Source organism: Cydia splendana, chromosome 18 (genome assembly GCF_910591565.1).
Source record: "Cydia splendana chromosome 18, ilCydSple1.2, whole genome shotgun sequence".
NCBI classification, from domain to species: domain Eukaryota; kingdom Metazoa; phylum Arthropoda; class Insecta; order Lepidoptera; family Tortricidae; genus Cydia; species Cydia splendana.
The window spans coordinates 17,429,936-17,446,840 of NC_085977.1; the positions used below are offsets into that span (position 1 = coordinate 17,429,936).

At 36.1% G+C, this 16,905-nt stretch overlaps 1 protein-coding gene and 1 non-coding gene across 3 annotated transcripts in view; both read left to right on the plus strand.

The window, feature by feature from the left end:
* LOC134799092 (hemicentin-1) overlaps positions 1-16,905 on the plus strand; it is a 228,311-nt gene that overhangs the window by 208,910 nt on the left and 2,496 nt on the right. For both annotated transcript variants that reach the window (XM_063771477.1, XM_063771478.1), the window contains exons 5-13: positions 242-445; positions 1,731-1,882; positions 2,470-2,611; positions 4,216-4,346; positions 7,583-7,742; positions 11,558-11,714; positions 11,920-12,059; positions 12,590-12,726; positions 14,726-14,891. In XM_063771477.1, coding sequence (XP_063627547.1) covers positions 242-445; positions 1,731-1,882; positions 2,470-2,611; positions 4,216-4,346; positions 7,583-7,742; positions 11,558-11,714; positions 11,920-12,059; positions 12,590-12,726; positions 14,726-14,891 — 1,389 coding nt within the window. The remainder of the gene's footprint in view (positions 1-241; positions 446-1,730; positions 1,883-2,469; positions 2,612-4,215; positions 4,347-7,582; positions 7,743-11,557; positions 11,715-11,919; positions 12,060-12,589; positions 12,727-14,725; positions 14,892-16,905) is intronic.
* Positions 10,680-10,749, plus strand: Trnat-ugu (transfer RNA threonine (anticodon UGU)). The gene has a single exon. It is a non-coding gene; the product is annotated as a tRNA-Thr (tRNA).

Sequence of the window (16,905 nt, forward strand, 5' to 3'; positions counted from 1 at the left end):
TAATTGCTTATCATCAGGCAATTTGTCTGCTCGTTTGCCACCTATATAAAAAAACTATTTGTTAACTTTAACGATTTTCTCATAGGCATCAAAATTATCATCATCATCATAATCAGCATTATATGTATAGCCGTCACTTGTTTCGGTCCTGAGCTAATATCATCCATATGTGACCCGCAAACTTCCAACCGACGAGTCAACGTTTATATTTGGCACACACTATCTATCAACTCTTTCACAGGCCGTCCAAGACCCTGGGTGACCTGGTACCTCGAGAACACAGTCATCGACGACTCCTACGAGCAGCGAGGTGACGGGGTCACCGTCAACACGCTGACGTTCCCCAACGTGGGCCGGCAGCACTTGAACGCGCGGCTGGTCTGCCAGGCCGCCAACACCAACTTGGCGCCGCCGCAGACTAAAGTGCTTATTTTGGATATCAACTGTGAGAATTCCTCTTTATTCTTTCTCTTTTAGCGCAGTCGTGATTGAGATAGACTGCTACATAAGATACGTAATAGTAGTCAGCTCGGCGTTGTTTATATATACTTGGTCATGCAGATCTTGTCAGTAGAAAAAGGCGGCAAATTTGAAAAATGTAGGTGCGAAGGGATATCGTCTCATAGAAAATTTGAATTTCGCGCCTTTTTCTACTGACAAGATTTGCTTGATCATCTATAGTTGCTCATTTAAAACATCGATCAAGCTTAAATTAGCGATTTCTACCCAATAAGAGAGAAAAAATTCTGTCCGCTTAAGCCAATTAGCGGTATCTCAAAGTTAAGTTTAAATTATTTACTTATCTTAAAATTCCATTTTCAACATTATTTGTTTTTGAGATACCTATTGGGCTTATGAAGGCAGATTTGTGTTACCTGAGTACGTTTTGCGCTATAGCGCAAAATCTAGAGATTATTTTTGATATGATCGCTGCCGATTTCAGGCTAATTGGATGACAGCGACGAATTTATTTTAAACTATAAATGAAATCAAAGCTAGTCCAATTAAAATAAAACGCCAGCTAGTGAAATCTCACTGATCTTGCTCTTTTACTGCGCGCATTTATACTAAAAGCATGTAATAAGAACACAACTTCAGTTCTAAGTAAATCATTAGGAAAAGAAGTAAGAATTTTCAAACGTTAAAGGCACGGTTTCAAACTACTTCTAAATCTGGGTCACGCGGTACTCGAGTAATAACATCAATTGAGTGTAGAACTGAACAATGGATATTTCAACAAAGCTCGGTGAAGCTGAAACAGTTTTACGCTTCATTATTATGAATGATTTTGGTCTACCAACAGTACCATCATCGATGTCTATATATTGATTTAATAGTCCGGTACCGTGCTATACAATTTAGGTTATGAGGGCAATTTTACTATGCAACAAATCAAGTAGAGACTTGAATAAGTACCATTCCTTATAATGTACATGTGTTTTTTTTAATATAAACTTATTTGGATCGCACTTGGACTTTACAATTGAAGAAAGAAAATTATAAAAATACGTTTTTACTTAGTAACACCCAAATGTGCCCAAGATGTAAGATTTGAGCGAGGTTTGGCCTGCAAATAGCTTATAAATAACTCGATGTAATATTTATATTCCGTGAATTACCTAAGGATGGTCCCTTACGACTATCCCTATCCTAAACCAGGTGATGATATGAACAATAGATAAATTAAGTAAAGACTCACTTCCAAGCTAAAACCTTTTGATTTATTGCAGTGAAGCCAATCACAGTGACGATACTAACGAAAGAGAAGCAAGTATCGGCGGACAAGAGGTACGAGATCGAGTGCAAGACGACAGGGTCGAGGCCAGAGGCCTCCGTGTCGTGGTGGAAGAACAACAGGCAGCTGAAGCGGATGGCGAAAAATGTAAGTGTCGGGGGATACTTCAATGAAAAAAGTACTTACTGGCGTATATTAATATGCAGTAAAGTCAATGAGATGAACATCCCATCGCAAAATGTCTACCACCAACTTTGCAGTTGCTACTTTCTACTTTGATTTCGAACACTCACATTCACAGACTTACAATTTTAACTGCAATAAACTTCGCGCAGACAATCCCTGAAGCCGGAAGTTTTGCTTGTGTTCGAACTAAACATAAGTTTCGACCTTAATCTATGCACTTTTCGACTCAATAAACTCCCAAATCAGGCCACCAAGTGAGCTGTTTTACGAAAAACTAATTCCATACAAACTTTTCTCATACAAATGGCGTAAAATTATTTTCTATCATCTTAATAAATAAAAAATAAAAAACATTTATTGCGGACGATTCAATCCATAGTTGTTGGTTACAAACTTACAAATAGACTTAAATTACTTTGTTATTATTATGTGTGTATGTATGTATGTTAATATACAGAGAGAAACTTCTTCACTTTTCTGAACAAAATGTTTAACTTTTTAGAAACGAATCACTGTTTAGTATAAAATATATATATTCTTTGTTACAGTTCTCAGAAAACAACGAAACACTAAGCGTCCTCAGTCTAGTACCGGCGGTAGAAGATGACGGGAGGTTCCTTATGTGCCGGGCGGAAAACAAGCACATTCCCGACTCGGCCATCGAAGACAAATGGAGGCTTAATGTGCACTGTGAGTTCTTGCACTAAACGCGTGTTTCTCTCATTGCCCTGGATTCCTTAGTAGATTTATTAACGAATTTACTGACCCGTTAATTCTTAGCGCAGACGCAACGCGGAATATAACTGGTGACGTTTTCAAGCAAAAAATGTCGCATCGTATTGTCAGTTGGGAAAAAGTTTACGTACAGATAACGTTCTCGAAAAGGAGGTTTTTTCTTGTGGATAATCAAACAAGAAAATTATATATTGCAATATTTTTACAAGAAAGACGCATAATTCTAACTCTTACACAATTTTTTGACATAAAAATATATCTCAGAAATTCTATATCATACTTTAATATAAGGTTGGGTTCTATTCCATCTTTCTTTAAATAGTTGTTTATCAAAAAAGAACAAATAGAAAATGCTATGTTCGTATTATACCTACATATTAGAATAGAATAGATCTTAGATTGCCCAGATCGAAACCAAGCCTAACTATTCATCGACCAATATGGTATTATGTTGGCTACAATGCATGGAACAATTTCATTGTCTAACCGAGACTGAAGGCATAGTAAAAATGAAGAGCATATATCCATTGATATTGTGTCTATTATATTTTGTTATGGTTCTACGGCAATTTAGGCAAGGGTAAACTCGGGCAATCTCATAACTGGTGTAAATCGTGGTACCGCACTCATGGAGAAATATAGAGGAACGCAAAAAAAGTTTAGGTAGGTACTCATTTTGAAATTATATACTTTATATTTTTTTTCGTTCCTCTATGTTTGTCCATGAGTATATAAGCATTAATGTCGCATGGAGTCATAATTTCAATTTGAATGAACACTTCAAGATTAGTTTATTCAGATTGTTCAGAGTGCGACTTTGAACGCTATTCCGATAAAACGGCTCCGCGACGAATTTTTATTCGAAACATCGGAATGATAAACTGTTGCTCGACATAATGGTTTTGCGATAAATGCTTGTTCGAAAAATCGGAATCGCGATAATCTCTTGATCGCCAAATCGGTTTCACGATGAATATTTATTCAAAAGATAGATGCAATAAACTATTTCGTTATATGCTGTCAAAGCTCGGAAACCGATTAAATTTCCAAACCGTTATCATGTACTTGGTGCAAAATCTTTTAATTTCGGTTCCGTTCGTACCGTTATTATGAAACCGGATTTTAGGAGAACATTTCCATAAAATTCTTGTCAGATTAATCGGTTTAGAACCATAAAAACCGGTTTCTTCCTACGTCGGTGTCTTTGCTTACGCGGCACACCACCGGACCAGCCGGCCTTCTCGTCGCACGTCGAATAAACCGGTTTATTAAGGTTGCAATACAATTCTTAAAACCTTCGCGTTCTTATGAAATTTCGGAGCAAAACCGAAATGAACCAGTATTTACCGCTTTTTTTAACCGGCTTGGAGCCTTGCATGCTATATCAATTTGATTTTAAAGAACTTTAACCTGACGAACTTCTTAACTATACATAATATTTTAAAATTCATATATCAAGAATTGTCTGAGTTCACCCCTAAGTCAATCTGCTTAAGCTTCGTACGGTTGAAGGACAGCGAAAGGCGCAACGCTACGTTTAACCCCATTATTGTTCACAGACGTTCCGATAGTGGATCTGAGGATGGGCTCCAGTCTTAACCCGGACGAGATAAAGGAGGGGGATGACGTGTACTTCGAGTGCTCCGTGCGGGCTAACCCTAAAGTGCATCGACTAGTGTGGTTCCACGATGTGAGTATGCGAATATCTTACACGTTAAAAATTGGATAAAGTACAATAAATAACAAAAATTTCAGGCTTTTTGTAATATGAATGGGAAGCGTAGAGCCAAGAAATAAATTAACATAAAACACCTTTGTAGTTAGTAATTTAATCAGTATACTCAACAAGTTCTATTTTTTTTTAGTTAAATATTTCATCAGATATTGAATTTAACTTTTACTCATTTTGTATGTCTTTGACTTGTCACTTATTTCTTTCAATCGTTCGTCATGTTTAATAATTACTTTTTTTTATCTTTATTTAAATATTAATAATGAGGACCAATTTCAAGTCCTGAATGAATTATAAATGTTATAAAATTATGATTATTACTGGATGATTTCAAATAGTCAGTCAGAATCTATTCATAGCTTCATCACTCTTAACTTGGACACATTTCTGGAATTGATCACTTAAAACGTGAATTTATCAATTTTGACGCAGACTGCACTAGCCTTCCCCAACCGTCAAATAAAAACGTCCCAAGTACAACAAATATAACAAAGCATCATGAACTTAAATTGAAAGTAGATAAAGCTCATAATGCAGTGAGCCTAGATGCTGGGAATTTTGGTCAAATGCTGTCCAGGCTGTCCCAGAGTGGACAGAGAATGAATAGAACAATGCGTAGGCCGTATTTAGCTAGAATTAGATTTCATTGAAGTTTGATTGAGCGTAATGAATGGTGAATGACATTCAAACATGTACTCGAATTCTATTCTTAGTAAACTATCCTGAAATTATAAGATGCCACATAAATACAAATGATCCGATTAAGATCATAAATCATATTCGTACCACGGTTTGACAGGCCCAAACTTTTCCCCTTTAGGAAGTTTCGTTTTTCCTCAGTTTTGTATGTTAACTTTATTAATAAAAATTTTAATCACCGACTGAATTCAATATTGTTGTTGTTGGTTTATCAATTCCGAGAATCATTTTTAGACTCGTTAAAAAGTTATGTAAATATTTTAGCATTTTAAATTTCTACCATAATTAATATTATGGTACCTATCTAAAAGATTGTACGCAAGGCAGCCTTTTCAGAATAAATTTAAGCAGTGTACCAAAATGTTTTTTCTTTTATATTTTATTAGTCATAAGATACTTATAGGCTTTCATCTCTTACTTGGACTACTTAATGTTAATTTGCTGGCTATTTTTAACTTTTCTTGTAATTATCCTAAGAAATAGTAAAACTCGCTGATTGAAAAAAATTTACACACTTATGTCGAAGTTTTCGCAGGTTCAGTTTAAAAAATCACGTTACATGTTTGTTACTATAAAAAAAAATCTATATTATGAAACTACTTTACCCAACTTGCGCGTAAAGTATTCTCTATTTATTCTGTAGGAAAAATGACACTTTCCGCTCGGCCTTTTGAGGGCTATAATAAATTCCTGCAAGCCTGCAAAGAATTGCCGTCCTATGAAACTCAAAGGGGAAGTTTTTCCAAATTAATGTTGTTCTTTTGATGCCGCTGACGGAAGCTGACTCAATTTGATTCTGTATTTTTAAGATCAGCGTGTGTAATTTCTTATTCATATCCGTTCTTTTTTGGCATTTTGTGTATGTTGTTGTTATTTTTACAACACTGTATACATTATGCAAAATAACAATTAGGCAAAGTAGGTCACTTTCGATATAGATCACGTTCTGAGAACCTATATATTTTGTTTCTTATGAATCTTATGACGTCACTTTTTAGGACGTCTTCGATGTATGTCTGATCTGAGAATGTGACCTTCTGAAGGCGTCTTTTTCTGAGTAGGGCGTCTCTGTTTTAGCATAGTATGATTTAATCGTATCGTTTTGTGTATTTTTTGGCATATTTAGAAGAAGAGCCATCTGCAGTAAAATGACTGCTTTGGGAACTTCAAACAGCCGCAAACGTTGTTTTCCTTGAATTATTTTTATCATGCAGCTACATCTGCGAGCAGTACTACAAATTTTGTATCAAAGGAAAAAAAATCACCGCTTCTGGCAAGACTCGAACTTGCGATCTTTTCGAACACCTTTTGGAAGAGCGATTGGACCGGTGTTCCAAAAGGTCGCATCGCAAGTGTCAGTCTTTGTAGAAGCGGTGATTTTTTCAATTTTTCCTTTAATATAAAATTTGTTCTTCCATGGTTTGGGAACTCCAAGTGTTAGTACTTTTGAGTGACTAGAGAACCCACAGTTGTATCATCAGACCATCACGCTCCGCGATTGTGGCGCCATTTAGGGTCCTAGCTAAATTGTTTGTTCAATACGAGGGTTGCACTGAAAATGTCGGGAATAGAGAAAACTGTCGCATCTAGACGGTCAATCTTTATTTTAATACATACTTAAACTCAAACTGACCACGCATATAAATTTTCTTTTGAAAGTAATCATTCTGTAATGCACACGGGTCATAATCCCAAAGTCCTTTTTGTATGGCGATTTTGGGGCCTTAGTGGTTTTGTATGAAATTCGTGGAGTAGCCAACGGAATTGAAGTTTTTTTACATATATATATATATATATAAAAGATTTTTTTACTGTTGTCATATGAATATTTAGGAATGTCGAAATCTGCCGATATGCAACTTTTTTGGCAGTCTTTTTAATTAACAGCACAAATGCGATTTTAATTTTTGACGTCGCTTTGGAATGACATGCTTCTTTAAGATCACCCATGGGATAAAATGAAAGTGACTTTCATATTTAATTTTAACTGCAAACGAGCGTACGATGAACTCTAGTTCATAAAAAAATAACAGAAGCCCATTGTAACTTTTATTTGTTCGCTGAGGGCATATTGAAAACCGTTTAAAAATATGATCCGAAAAATCACTTGGCCAAAAATTCAAATAATGTTCGACATACAATTTTCAAATTGCCAGTAATTCTTAAATACAAATGACAACCAAATGGAATATACCTTAAAAGTTTTATAAAGAGTTACATTTTTATAAATTATATGCCTGTTTCTATTATGTTATTTCTAAGTGTCCCATTCCCGAATCTTTCAGTGCGACCCTCGTAATTACGCTAGTTGTAGAATTTCTAATTTAGCAAAAACCCTAAATGGCATAACAATCCCGTGTGGTGACTATACCTACCTCCAAAGAGCAGCATGCTCGCTCCGTGGTTTGCCGACCTGTACTAGTATGTAACCTGTATTTTTTTCTAGAACACCGAGATCCTCCACAAACTAGTATGTAACCTGTATTTTTTTCTAGAACACCGAGATCCTCCACAACGAAGCTGACGGCATCATCCTCAGCGCCCAGAGCTTGGTGCTCCAGAGGGTGACAAGGGCTGCAGCTGGCGATTACACCTGCATGGCAGCCAACAGCGAGGGCAAGGGCACTAGCAATCCCGTGTCCTTGCTGGTCAGATGTAAGTCACGACTCCTTTTATCCAGGATTTCATCTACAACCAATTGTGCCTCCTCATACAGCGGTATCTATAAATCTTAGTTCACCTGTTTTTTTTTTTTTTTACTCAATAAAAAATACACAGTAATCCATTACACATATTTTTTCGCCAAATTGCATGGCAGTTTGTTGGCGAACGGTAGCACTCAACAATCTTCCTTAATCTACTGTGTAAGGTATAAGTAGGTACTATATAAGAAGACGTCCATTGCAGTTAAGTACAGACCTCCCCCAAGGATCTCCCCAAGAACCCGTTGTGCGTGTTCCCCGTCGGCTTCTTGATCCATTGAGCCATCTCCTTATACAGGGTTTAGGGCTCTGGTAAAATAAAGATTTTACATCCATCATAATCATAAATTACCGTTCATAATAAAAAAAAAATTTGATGCTTTAGATCTCGTTTGCGATCCACCTGTCACTATTGGTTGCGGTTATTTGCCGTGTTGACAGTAATCTGCTGTCCTATCGCGACTTCGAAAATGTTCTGACGATGTTTAATTTCACAATTTGCATTTGAACGAACGCGTTTTATCCAAAACCTATAAAATTTTCAAACGTTCAAAAATGTATCCTGCAGAAACCAAGGTTATGTAAAATTTAATATCCTTCTGAAAATCCCTCGATTTTTGAAAAAAAAATCGCGTTCCGTCAAAAATGAAAAAACTGACAAATAATGATTCGAGGTTGTGATAGGTAATTCAGTAATAGCCAACTGTGCGGCTAATGACCTGACCATCGCGTGAGACTTTTGCCCCAATTTTTTCTGAATTAGGTGTATGTGAAGGAAATATCAACCGTCTATATAAACCCTCCAGTCTCACACCAAACGCAAATCCAAATTACGTTGCAATTTTTAGCTAGAGCACTGCGTAAGCTGACGGTTTAAGTCGACGTTCGCCAGTTGGACGATCTGTGATCCCTGAATGATAGACATATCTGAATAGATGTCACATGTGAGAAAACTGGTAGCCGAGCGGTAGGAATATCGCGTCAAAACCAGAGTTCAGTAAGTTCGAATAATACCTAGTACATCTTAAGTTATGTGCAATATGTCTGGTGTGTAATGACTTCTCGAAACACTATTACAGAAAGTGATTTTCACATAAAAATCATTCTATATAAGGCATGATCGATAGACAGGGGCATTTGTTTTTTCCGAGTAGGAATTTGCTTGAGGCTTGGACATTTGTGTAAGTATATGGCACTTATGTATGTGGCAATGTTCGGGCGATTGATGAAACGGGGGGATTTTGGCTGGGTGCTAGATCATTTATTACATTTGGGCTCAGTACTACTGGCTTAGTAGAGCGATCGGGCTGTGTGGAAGGAAGGTACCCTGGGGATAATCCAGGACCCTCCCGCACCACACTTGAATTTAATACACTGGAATATTCCTACTGAGATTGCGTCAGCGTTGAGCGACTCAACCTGATCTAGGTGTGGTGAGGGAATCGAATTGCTTAGAGTGCATTTACATGTTCTATTCAGATATGTCTGTGGAGTTCTGACGCTGTTCGGATTTCGGTCGGACGCCTAGATTGGTCGCTAAATGCTTAAACCCTGACAACGTTTAGAGTGTCACATATATGAGTCGTGTCAGCTTAGGTTTAGGTATTTGTTTAACGTGTTTTATTGAAGGGTTCTCGTTTGATTGGCCTTGTTTTACTCGACGTGGATTTCGGAGTAAAATTTGTTTTGAGAAGAAAAATATTAAGAGAAGGATAATTTCAGAGTAATTGAGATAATAGTTAAAAACCCACACGTTAGCCATTTTTTCCGTCGCAAGTTTAGTAAGGGGGCCATATCTGTCCCCTTTTAATTTCTTGACTTTACGCTGCTTAAGATACATGCGATAATAAAACAACATTTATGTATTCTCTGAATAACCTTCATATTCAGTTTAAAATACTCACATTCTATATTTTTAAGACGCCTGCTAAAATATAACATGCTTACTTACCCGCATTTTACCCATAATAGGGTATTAAAACTAGCATTTTCTTTGAAAATGCTTTAAATTTCCGAGCGCTTTTGTGGAATGCAGCGTAAAGGCCCGGGGAAAATTTAATTTACCAGGTAACGGGTTAAGGGACACACTTGTTATTATTAATTTTCTCATTAAAACGCTTCATGGTTATGTTGGGGAACTTAGGCCTTATTATCCGCTTGACGCTGTTCGCTTTAGAAATATTGCTGTCTTTCAATACAAAGTGACGCTGCCATGACGCTGCACGCTGCGTACAGCGTAAAGGTGACAGTCCATTTCCAACGTCAGCAGCATTACCATTCATTTTACTATGGAAATTGACAATAATACCGACGCGTTCGTACTAGTAGTGTGCAGTCAGAAATGGAATGTTACCCTAAACCAGACAAGACGAAGAGAGATATCAGAAACAACTGAGTACAAATGTAGTGTATGATTATTTTCCATCGTATTTTCATGGAAACTTACGAACTTGTATTGCTATTTCAGTCAGTCTCGGTACATACAAAAAGAGTACTGACATTGACTGAACTATCATGACAAATACGAACGATTGTGAGAAAATACGATGGAAAACAATTATTCACTACATCTGTATCTAAATACTACTTACTGTTATTTCAAATTAAAAAAAATATAGGAAGTATTTTAATTATTAAGGAGTATTAAAACTAAGACAGACTCGTTTCGTTCACGTAACAATCAAGAAAAAAACGAAAAATTTATTGTTCGGACGAGACTCGAACTTGCGACTGCATTCGTCTGTTCAAATATGGTCGTATTATTAGCAGACGTCTGTATTAACTTTGAATTAAGCAGAAACGCCTACAAACAAAACCATAATAGTAAGAAATAAATGAAAAGTGGAACAACTCACTACGTATGCTGGAAATATTCGCTGTCAACGGGTAAGACTCGGTAGCTTAGTTGGCAGAGCGATGGGCTTGTATCCCAGTCGCGAGTTCGAGTCTCGCCCGAGACAGTGAGTTATTCCACTTTTTCTTTATTTCTAATAATGTACGCCTCTGTCTAAAACATAATTATTCAGGACAACTTTTGTTATTTAATTTCTCTTTAAATATCAAATTCTCATTATAAATATGATTTCAGATTTTCTCATTAAAACGCCTCTAGCTATTATCTTGGCAAACTTAGCGCTATCAATCTAGATTAAATCTTCAAACTTTGATAGTTTTCTTGCTATTTTCATCATTATAGAGCTTCAGTCTTATTCTTCATTATTCTGGTGCCATGAACCAGGATAAGTATAACTTTTTCAAAGTAATATCGTAGAAGTTAATGGAAACTGAAGTTTGTGACTTTTGCTCGAGGTTATTGTCGATAAACTAAAGCTTTCAGCATTTTTATAGTGCTCTAAGAATCTGCGAATGATTTAGAGAGATATTTAAAGTGCTGTTTTTTTGTCGTGTCAAGAGAATTTGTACGTTCTAATAATAAGTGTTTTTAATGCTAGTAAGTTGGGGTTTTCCCTACAAACTCTAGGGTAATATTGTGAGTAGGTTAGAATCTGAGCTCTCATACCGTTGAGTCTTTATAGGTAGGTAATTTCATATTGGTATAAGTATAAAACTATGTTAACTAAATTACGTGTGGGTATATCGCGTACCTCCGTTGTTGGCACCAGTCAAACCACTTTTCTTGAGTCTTGCTTTATTATATCATGTATGGTATGAGTATGAAATAAATCATCTTAGAGTCTTCGTCGAGTAACCAGCTAAGTAGCTTGATTTATTTGTATCCTGAAATTAGATTCCACATTTTGTCAACAGATGCCCCAGTATGCGCCCAACAACGTGATGGGGAGCTCTTTGGTGCCCTCAAGCATGAGACCGTGTCCCTACACTGTTCTGTCGACGCCAACCCGGCTGTCACGTCGTTTCATTGGACGTTCAACAATTCGGGAGAGCAGACTGATCTAGCGCCTAAGTATGTACCTACTTACTTACCGCTGTAGCGCGACGAAGTGGATATTAGTCTACACTACATTACTTATATTTTGAACTTTTATACTGCTGCCCGGCCCATGAGACCGATTTTAGTATGCAAATTTCGGGGCGGTGAATGGGTTCCAAATAAATAAAAAAAACAAGTGGTCCTGGTTCAGGAGGCTAAATCCGTACTATTTCCTCAGGTTATTCAACAGCAACGGCCACAAGTCAACGTTAAACTACACCCCAACCACCGACATGGAGTACGGCACGCTGATGTGCTACGGGAAGAACTCTGTGGGCCAGCAGAAGGTGCCGTGCTCATTCCAGCTGGTGGCGGCTGGTGAGTCGGTGGAGCTGATCTTCATTTGTTTAGACTTTTAAATCATGATTGGCCGCAGCATTTTAGCAAATGATAGTTGCAGCGTCTAAGTGAGGGTTTTGAGGAGGTAGTCTGTAGACTACATCGACTGCGAGAGCTGTATATAATCCAATTAGCCGATCAGCATTTCTTACAGATCTAATTACGAGCTGACTAGTTCACATAAAATGTTTTGGTTCAGATTAAAGGGTCTTGACTGATTTTGTGAATCATTAATTCATTTACGTCGGAAGTTGTGAAGCGCAAACTGAAAATTATTGTGACCATGAAAAAAAGGTTTTGATCGCCCTAATTATTGCTATTCGTCGACCGTCAGAATGAACAAAGGTCTACATTATGCTGTCGCCGCTTGCATCCGTAGACGTCTATGGCAGTCAAAGAGATAAGCTTCAGTCGAAAGGCATAGAAACCTACTGGTTGTCTCTAATGGTAGTAGATCATGAATATTATGACAATGCAGAGAATGCTACTATATTAGTGCTTTTTCCCAGGTCGTCCATTCCACCTGCAAAACTGCACGGTGGCGAACCAGAGCATCGACTCCTTATACGTGGAGTGCGTCGAGAACTTCGACGGCGGTCTCCCCCAGACCTTCCTCATGGAATTGCTGGAGCTCCCATCTTTGATTGTGAGTATATTTGTACGTCTTTCCCATAAACAATGGTGTTCCGGACCTTTGGAAGGCGTGCGCGGAGTTGAAGCCAACACGTAGAGGGCCTATTGACACTTTAATGAAACGTAAGGGGTACACTGAGCTGAAACGGTTGAAACATCTCCATGCACTTTTGTACTTTACTTTTGCATAAGTGAAACCGGTTTGAATTTGACTTCGATCCAACAGGAGAGTAACATTAGAAGGATTCGGAAGTAATGGAAGATCTTTAATATCAAGAACACAGTTAATTAAGTAAATGTTAGCCATTTGCAAACATACCTAATTCCTACAAAATGTAGCTTTGTACAGTATTAAACAGTAATTTATGATTATATTATGAAAACCTTGTTAAATCTAGGTCTTTATAAGTATTAAGACAATAGCTGTTTGAAATATGTAGTTGTTTATGCCTTTCATAATATACTTTAAACTATGAATTTTCAGATTTCCTTTAAACATAAATGCTCCTAAAAGTACCAGTACAGAATATATTCACGAAAACATTTTTGTTAGAGTTTCCTACGGTTTTTTGTAACTGTTTGATTTTTAAATAAAACCGCACACAAAGCAAAAACTAAAAAAAATACCATAAAATTTGTTCGAACTGAATTCGAAATTCGCGGAACTCTGTCCAAATGCTTGACAAACATACAATACAACAAAAACGTGCCACAATCATTTGATAGCGTTCGGCAAAAAATTTGCAATGGCACTTGTGTATTCAGAATATGTACGAGTCGATATTTCACTCAAACCAGTTAAACATGACCTCAAATTCCATAACCATAAATCCAGAGAGCGTAATAATACGGGTTGTTTTGTGCCTTTGACTCACCCATGCTGGTTGTATATGAATGGTCCTGTATTCAACCCGAAAGGCATCGCGTTGATTTGATCGCGCCGATACAACATGAGCAGGCGGTTTATCAGTACAGTATCCCATCGGTATTGGTAATATTGTTTATGCAAAACTATTTTTCCGTTCGTTTTGCTCGAGTGTGTATAACTGTTTATAAGCTTTTTAAATTGATGTTTGGTGTAAAATGATATCGGTAGTGGATCTGAAATGTATAATGCACCCAGTATTCAAACAAAAACTACAATTATTTTAATTTACATCAATAAGTACAAAATACATAATAAGATTAACAGAGGCGTTAACTCTGATTGGAATCCCCGTTTTATTGGTTGAGACTGTTTTTTGTATAATACTTATACTTACGCTCATTCATAATAATCATCATATTGGACTCCGTTGTTATCGCGGTCTTTATTATATGGACATACCTATGTAAAACTTAGTTATTTTATTAGTATGAATACTATGAGTCAATAAACTTGCATCACAGAAATTGTTTATAATTTCGATACGATATTTCCAATTCCAGTATTCCTGAGACTATTTATTTGTTATTCTAAACTCGATTCACAGCTACAACGAGCATACAATCTCAAATGTGTCTCTATAATATTTTAATATAGCTAATATAACACACCCGCTGTACCTAGTGGAGATTAAATTAGTTTCTTTGAGTTATGTATCAAACTTTGCTTTTACTACGTCTTTAAAATTTCATCAAAGCTTCGATATAAGTTCGAGCTAGACGTGATAAAATAGAGGCATAAAATTATCTGTTATTAATAGTGTATTGGGAAAGAATGAACAGACAAGGGTCGAAGTTATCTAAAATTATATTTTATAAGATACCTATGTATATATAAAATCCCTGGCATCGCTGTGCAACAATAGCGATACGTTTATTAAGTATAATACATTCATTTGTATATTTTTGTGTGCAATAGTATTTTACTATTTTGATATGTATATCTTACACAGTAGATGATACTTACTCTACATTATATATTTTTGATTTGCTTGGAGTATTGTTTTTAGAACCCGAAGACTACATCATATCACATTACCTATCACATGTTTTATTTTTCCTTTTTTTAACAACGTATTATATTACAGGTCCGCTACAACGTCTCAACTAACCGAACACCCCCTTTCTTCGAGATCAAAGGGCTGCCGCCCGGCGTCAGCTATCGCATCGACTTATACGCCGTCAACGCAAAGGGTCGTAGCGACGTGTCAACAATTGAAACTGTCACTCTGAAAGGACAAGCCAAGTATACTGGTAAGCTGGTCCCAAGATAGTACCCTGAGGTACACCCTAACTTTTAGAATATTATTAACGAAAATTATAACTGTGAATGATAATGGATAATTTTCAAGTTCTATTTTAATTACAAAATCGTATCTATAAAAGACCTAAGGCTTTATAATTACATTATAGTTAAACTTTAGTGTCAAATGCGTGAGTAAAAACCGAAAAAAAAAATCGTAATCCTGTATAACAGTTATTTTCCGCCATTAACTTAATATTTTTGGTCGTACGAATACAACATTTTAATTCAGAAAACACGTGTATATCTGAAAAAATGCACGGATATTTCGCCGAACGGATCCGGATTCCCTATATTCATTTACACGGTATGTTAAAACCCGAAGTCACTAATGAAGTCAACTGCGGTCGTGCCGTATTTCCTGATTGCAGTCGAATAAACTACCCGCGGCCGAGCAAACCGCCAATTTGAGAAACATTTGCACTAAAATACTGTGCTAGTACATAAAATGGCTTATATAACTAGAAAATTAATCGTTCTTACGACGTTTGAGAACTGAGTGATTACGCTTGTGATTGTGTGATTATTTAAAGTTGACTTTAAATTCGAGGCTCGAGTGCTTTGACATGATGCTTAACTTTTACCTGTAGTTCTCGAAATATACTTTAATCCTTTAAAAATAAGGTACATTATACTAAATCACCTGAAAGGAAGATTGTACGTTTTAGAAGGACGAGTGGCTACAGAATGTAATTGAGTATGATTAGAGTAATGGTGTTTGGATCGACTGGGTCTAAATCGGAAGCGATCATGCTAGGCTTGTGTACTAACATAAGTTTAACATTAAAGTGAAGGAAAAAAATCATAAAAGAGTGATTATGAATTTTCACAATTAATATTTTTATATTTTACTAGGTTATGCTAGATTTTATAGGAATCTTTTAGGATTGATGTAAGTTAGAAATAAAGACAAACGATAAGAAGTATAAGAACTAAGTTTGGTGCGGAACAACATTTAACCAAAAATAACTAACATTGTTTCATCAACATTCAGCGTTTATCGTTCTCTTGTTCAATTATTTATTTCTCTTCGTGAAAACATCTGTATATCAAACGATATGTCATAGTAAATTCACATATTTTTAATTATCTTTTTCTACTAATTTCCCGTTTTAGTACAAGAAATGTTAACTACATCAAAGGCAATAAACGTCAGAGCTACGTTTATTTTCCGACATTTGCCGGAAGACGACTGCATTAAAAACTGCATACAATAAACGTTAACTGCCAACCGATTTTACACCGTATTGTTAGTATTTAAAGTATAGTTTCCTTTGTTGATTTAGATTGTGAAGTCTTCAGTCTCTATTTTATAACTTGCCGTAAATTAATTAAAGCAGAACTGCATCAAACAAACCTGTGATGCTGTTTTGGTACACAATTATATTTTTGTCAATTTGGTTTCTGGAGTATGGTTTTGTAGAGGGACTTATTTACCAGTAATTTGAAAGTAACTTTAATTTTAGTTATTGAGGGGTTTATTTTATTTCTTTGAACTTTGTGACAAAGTAGTTACAGCAGAATATTCATGTCTTACATTTTATTTTATTATATATTGTTATATTTGTGTTCATTACTCACTCGTGGGTTAATTTCCCTAGGTTTTTGCCTACTTTAGCAATATTTGCCTTTGCTTCACCCTGAAATGCCACAACACTGACAAAACTGAATATTGTGATAATTGAGCTATTTAAATTAATAATTAATTGTGTTTGCGATTCATGTTCTATATTATTACCACTGCTAAAATCCTCATTATAAATACCTCGTCAGTCAGTTAATCTTCTTAGTTACATAATCATGCTTTGAAGTGTCTGTTAATTATATGTCTGGTATTAAAGTTGTTTACCTAGTTCTCTTTAATGAGTTATTTGGAAATCGTTGTTTACATTTATGTGTTTAGCGGGGAATTCTTCGATTTCTTCTTTGATAGTGATTTCATTTCGTAAACTAAGTAAGTACGTG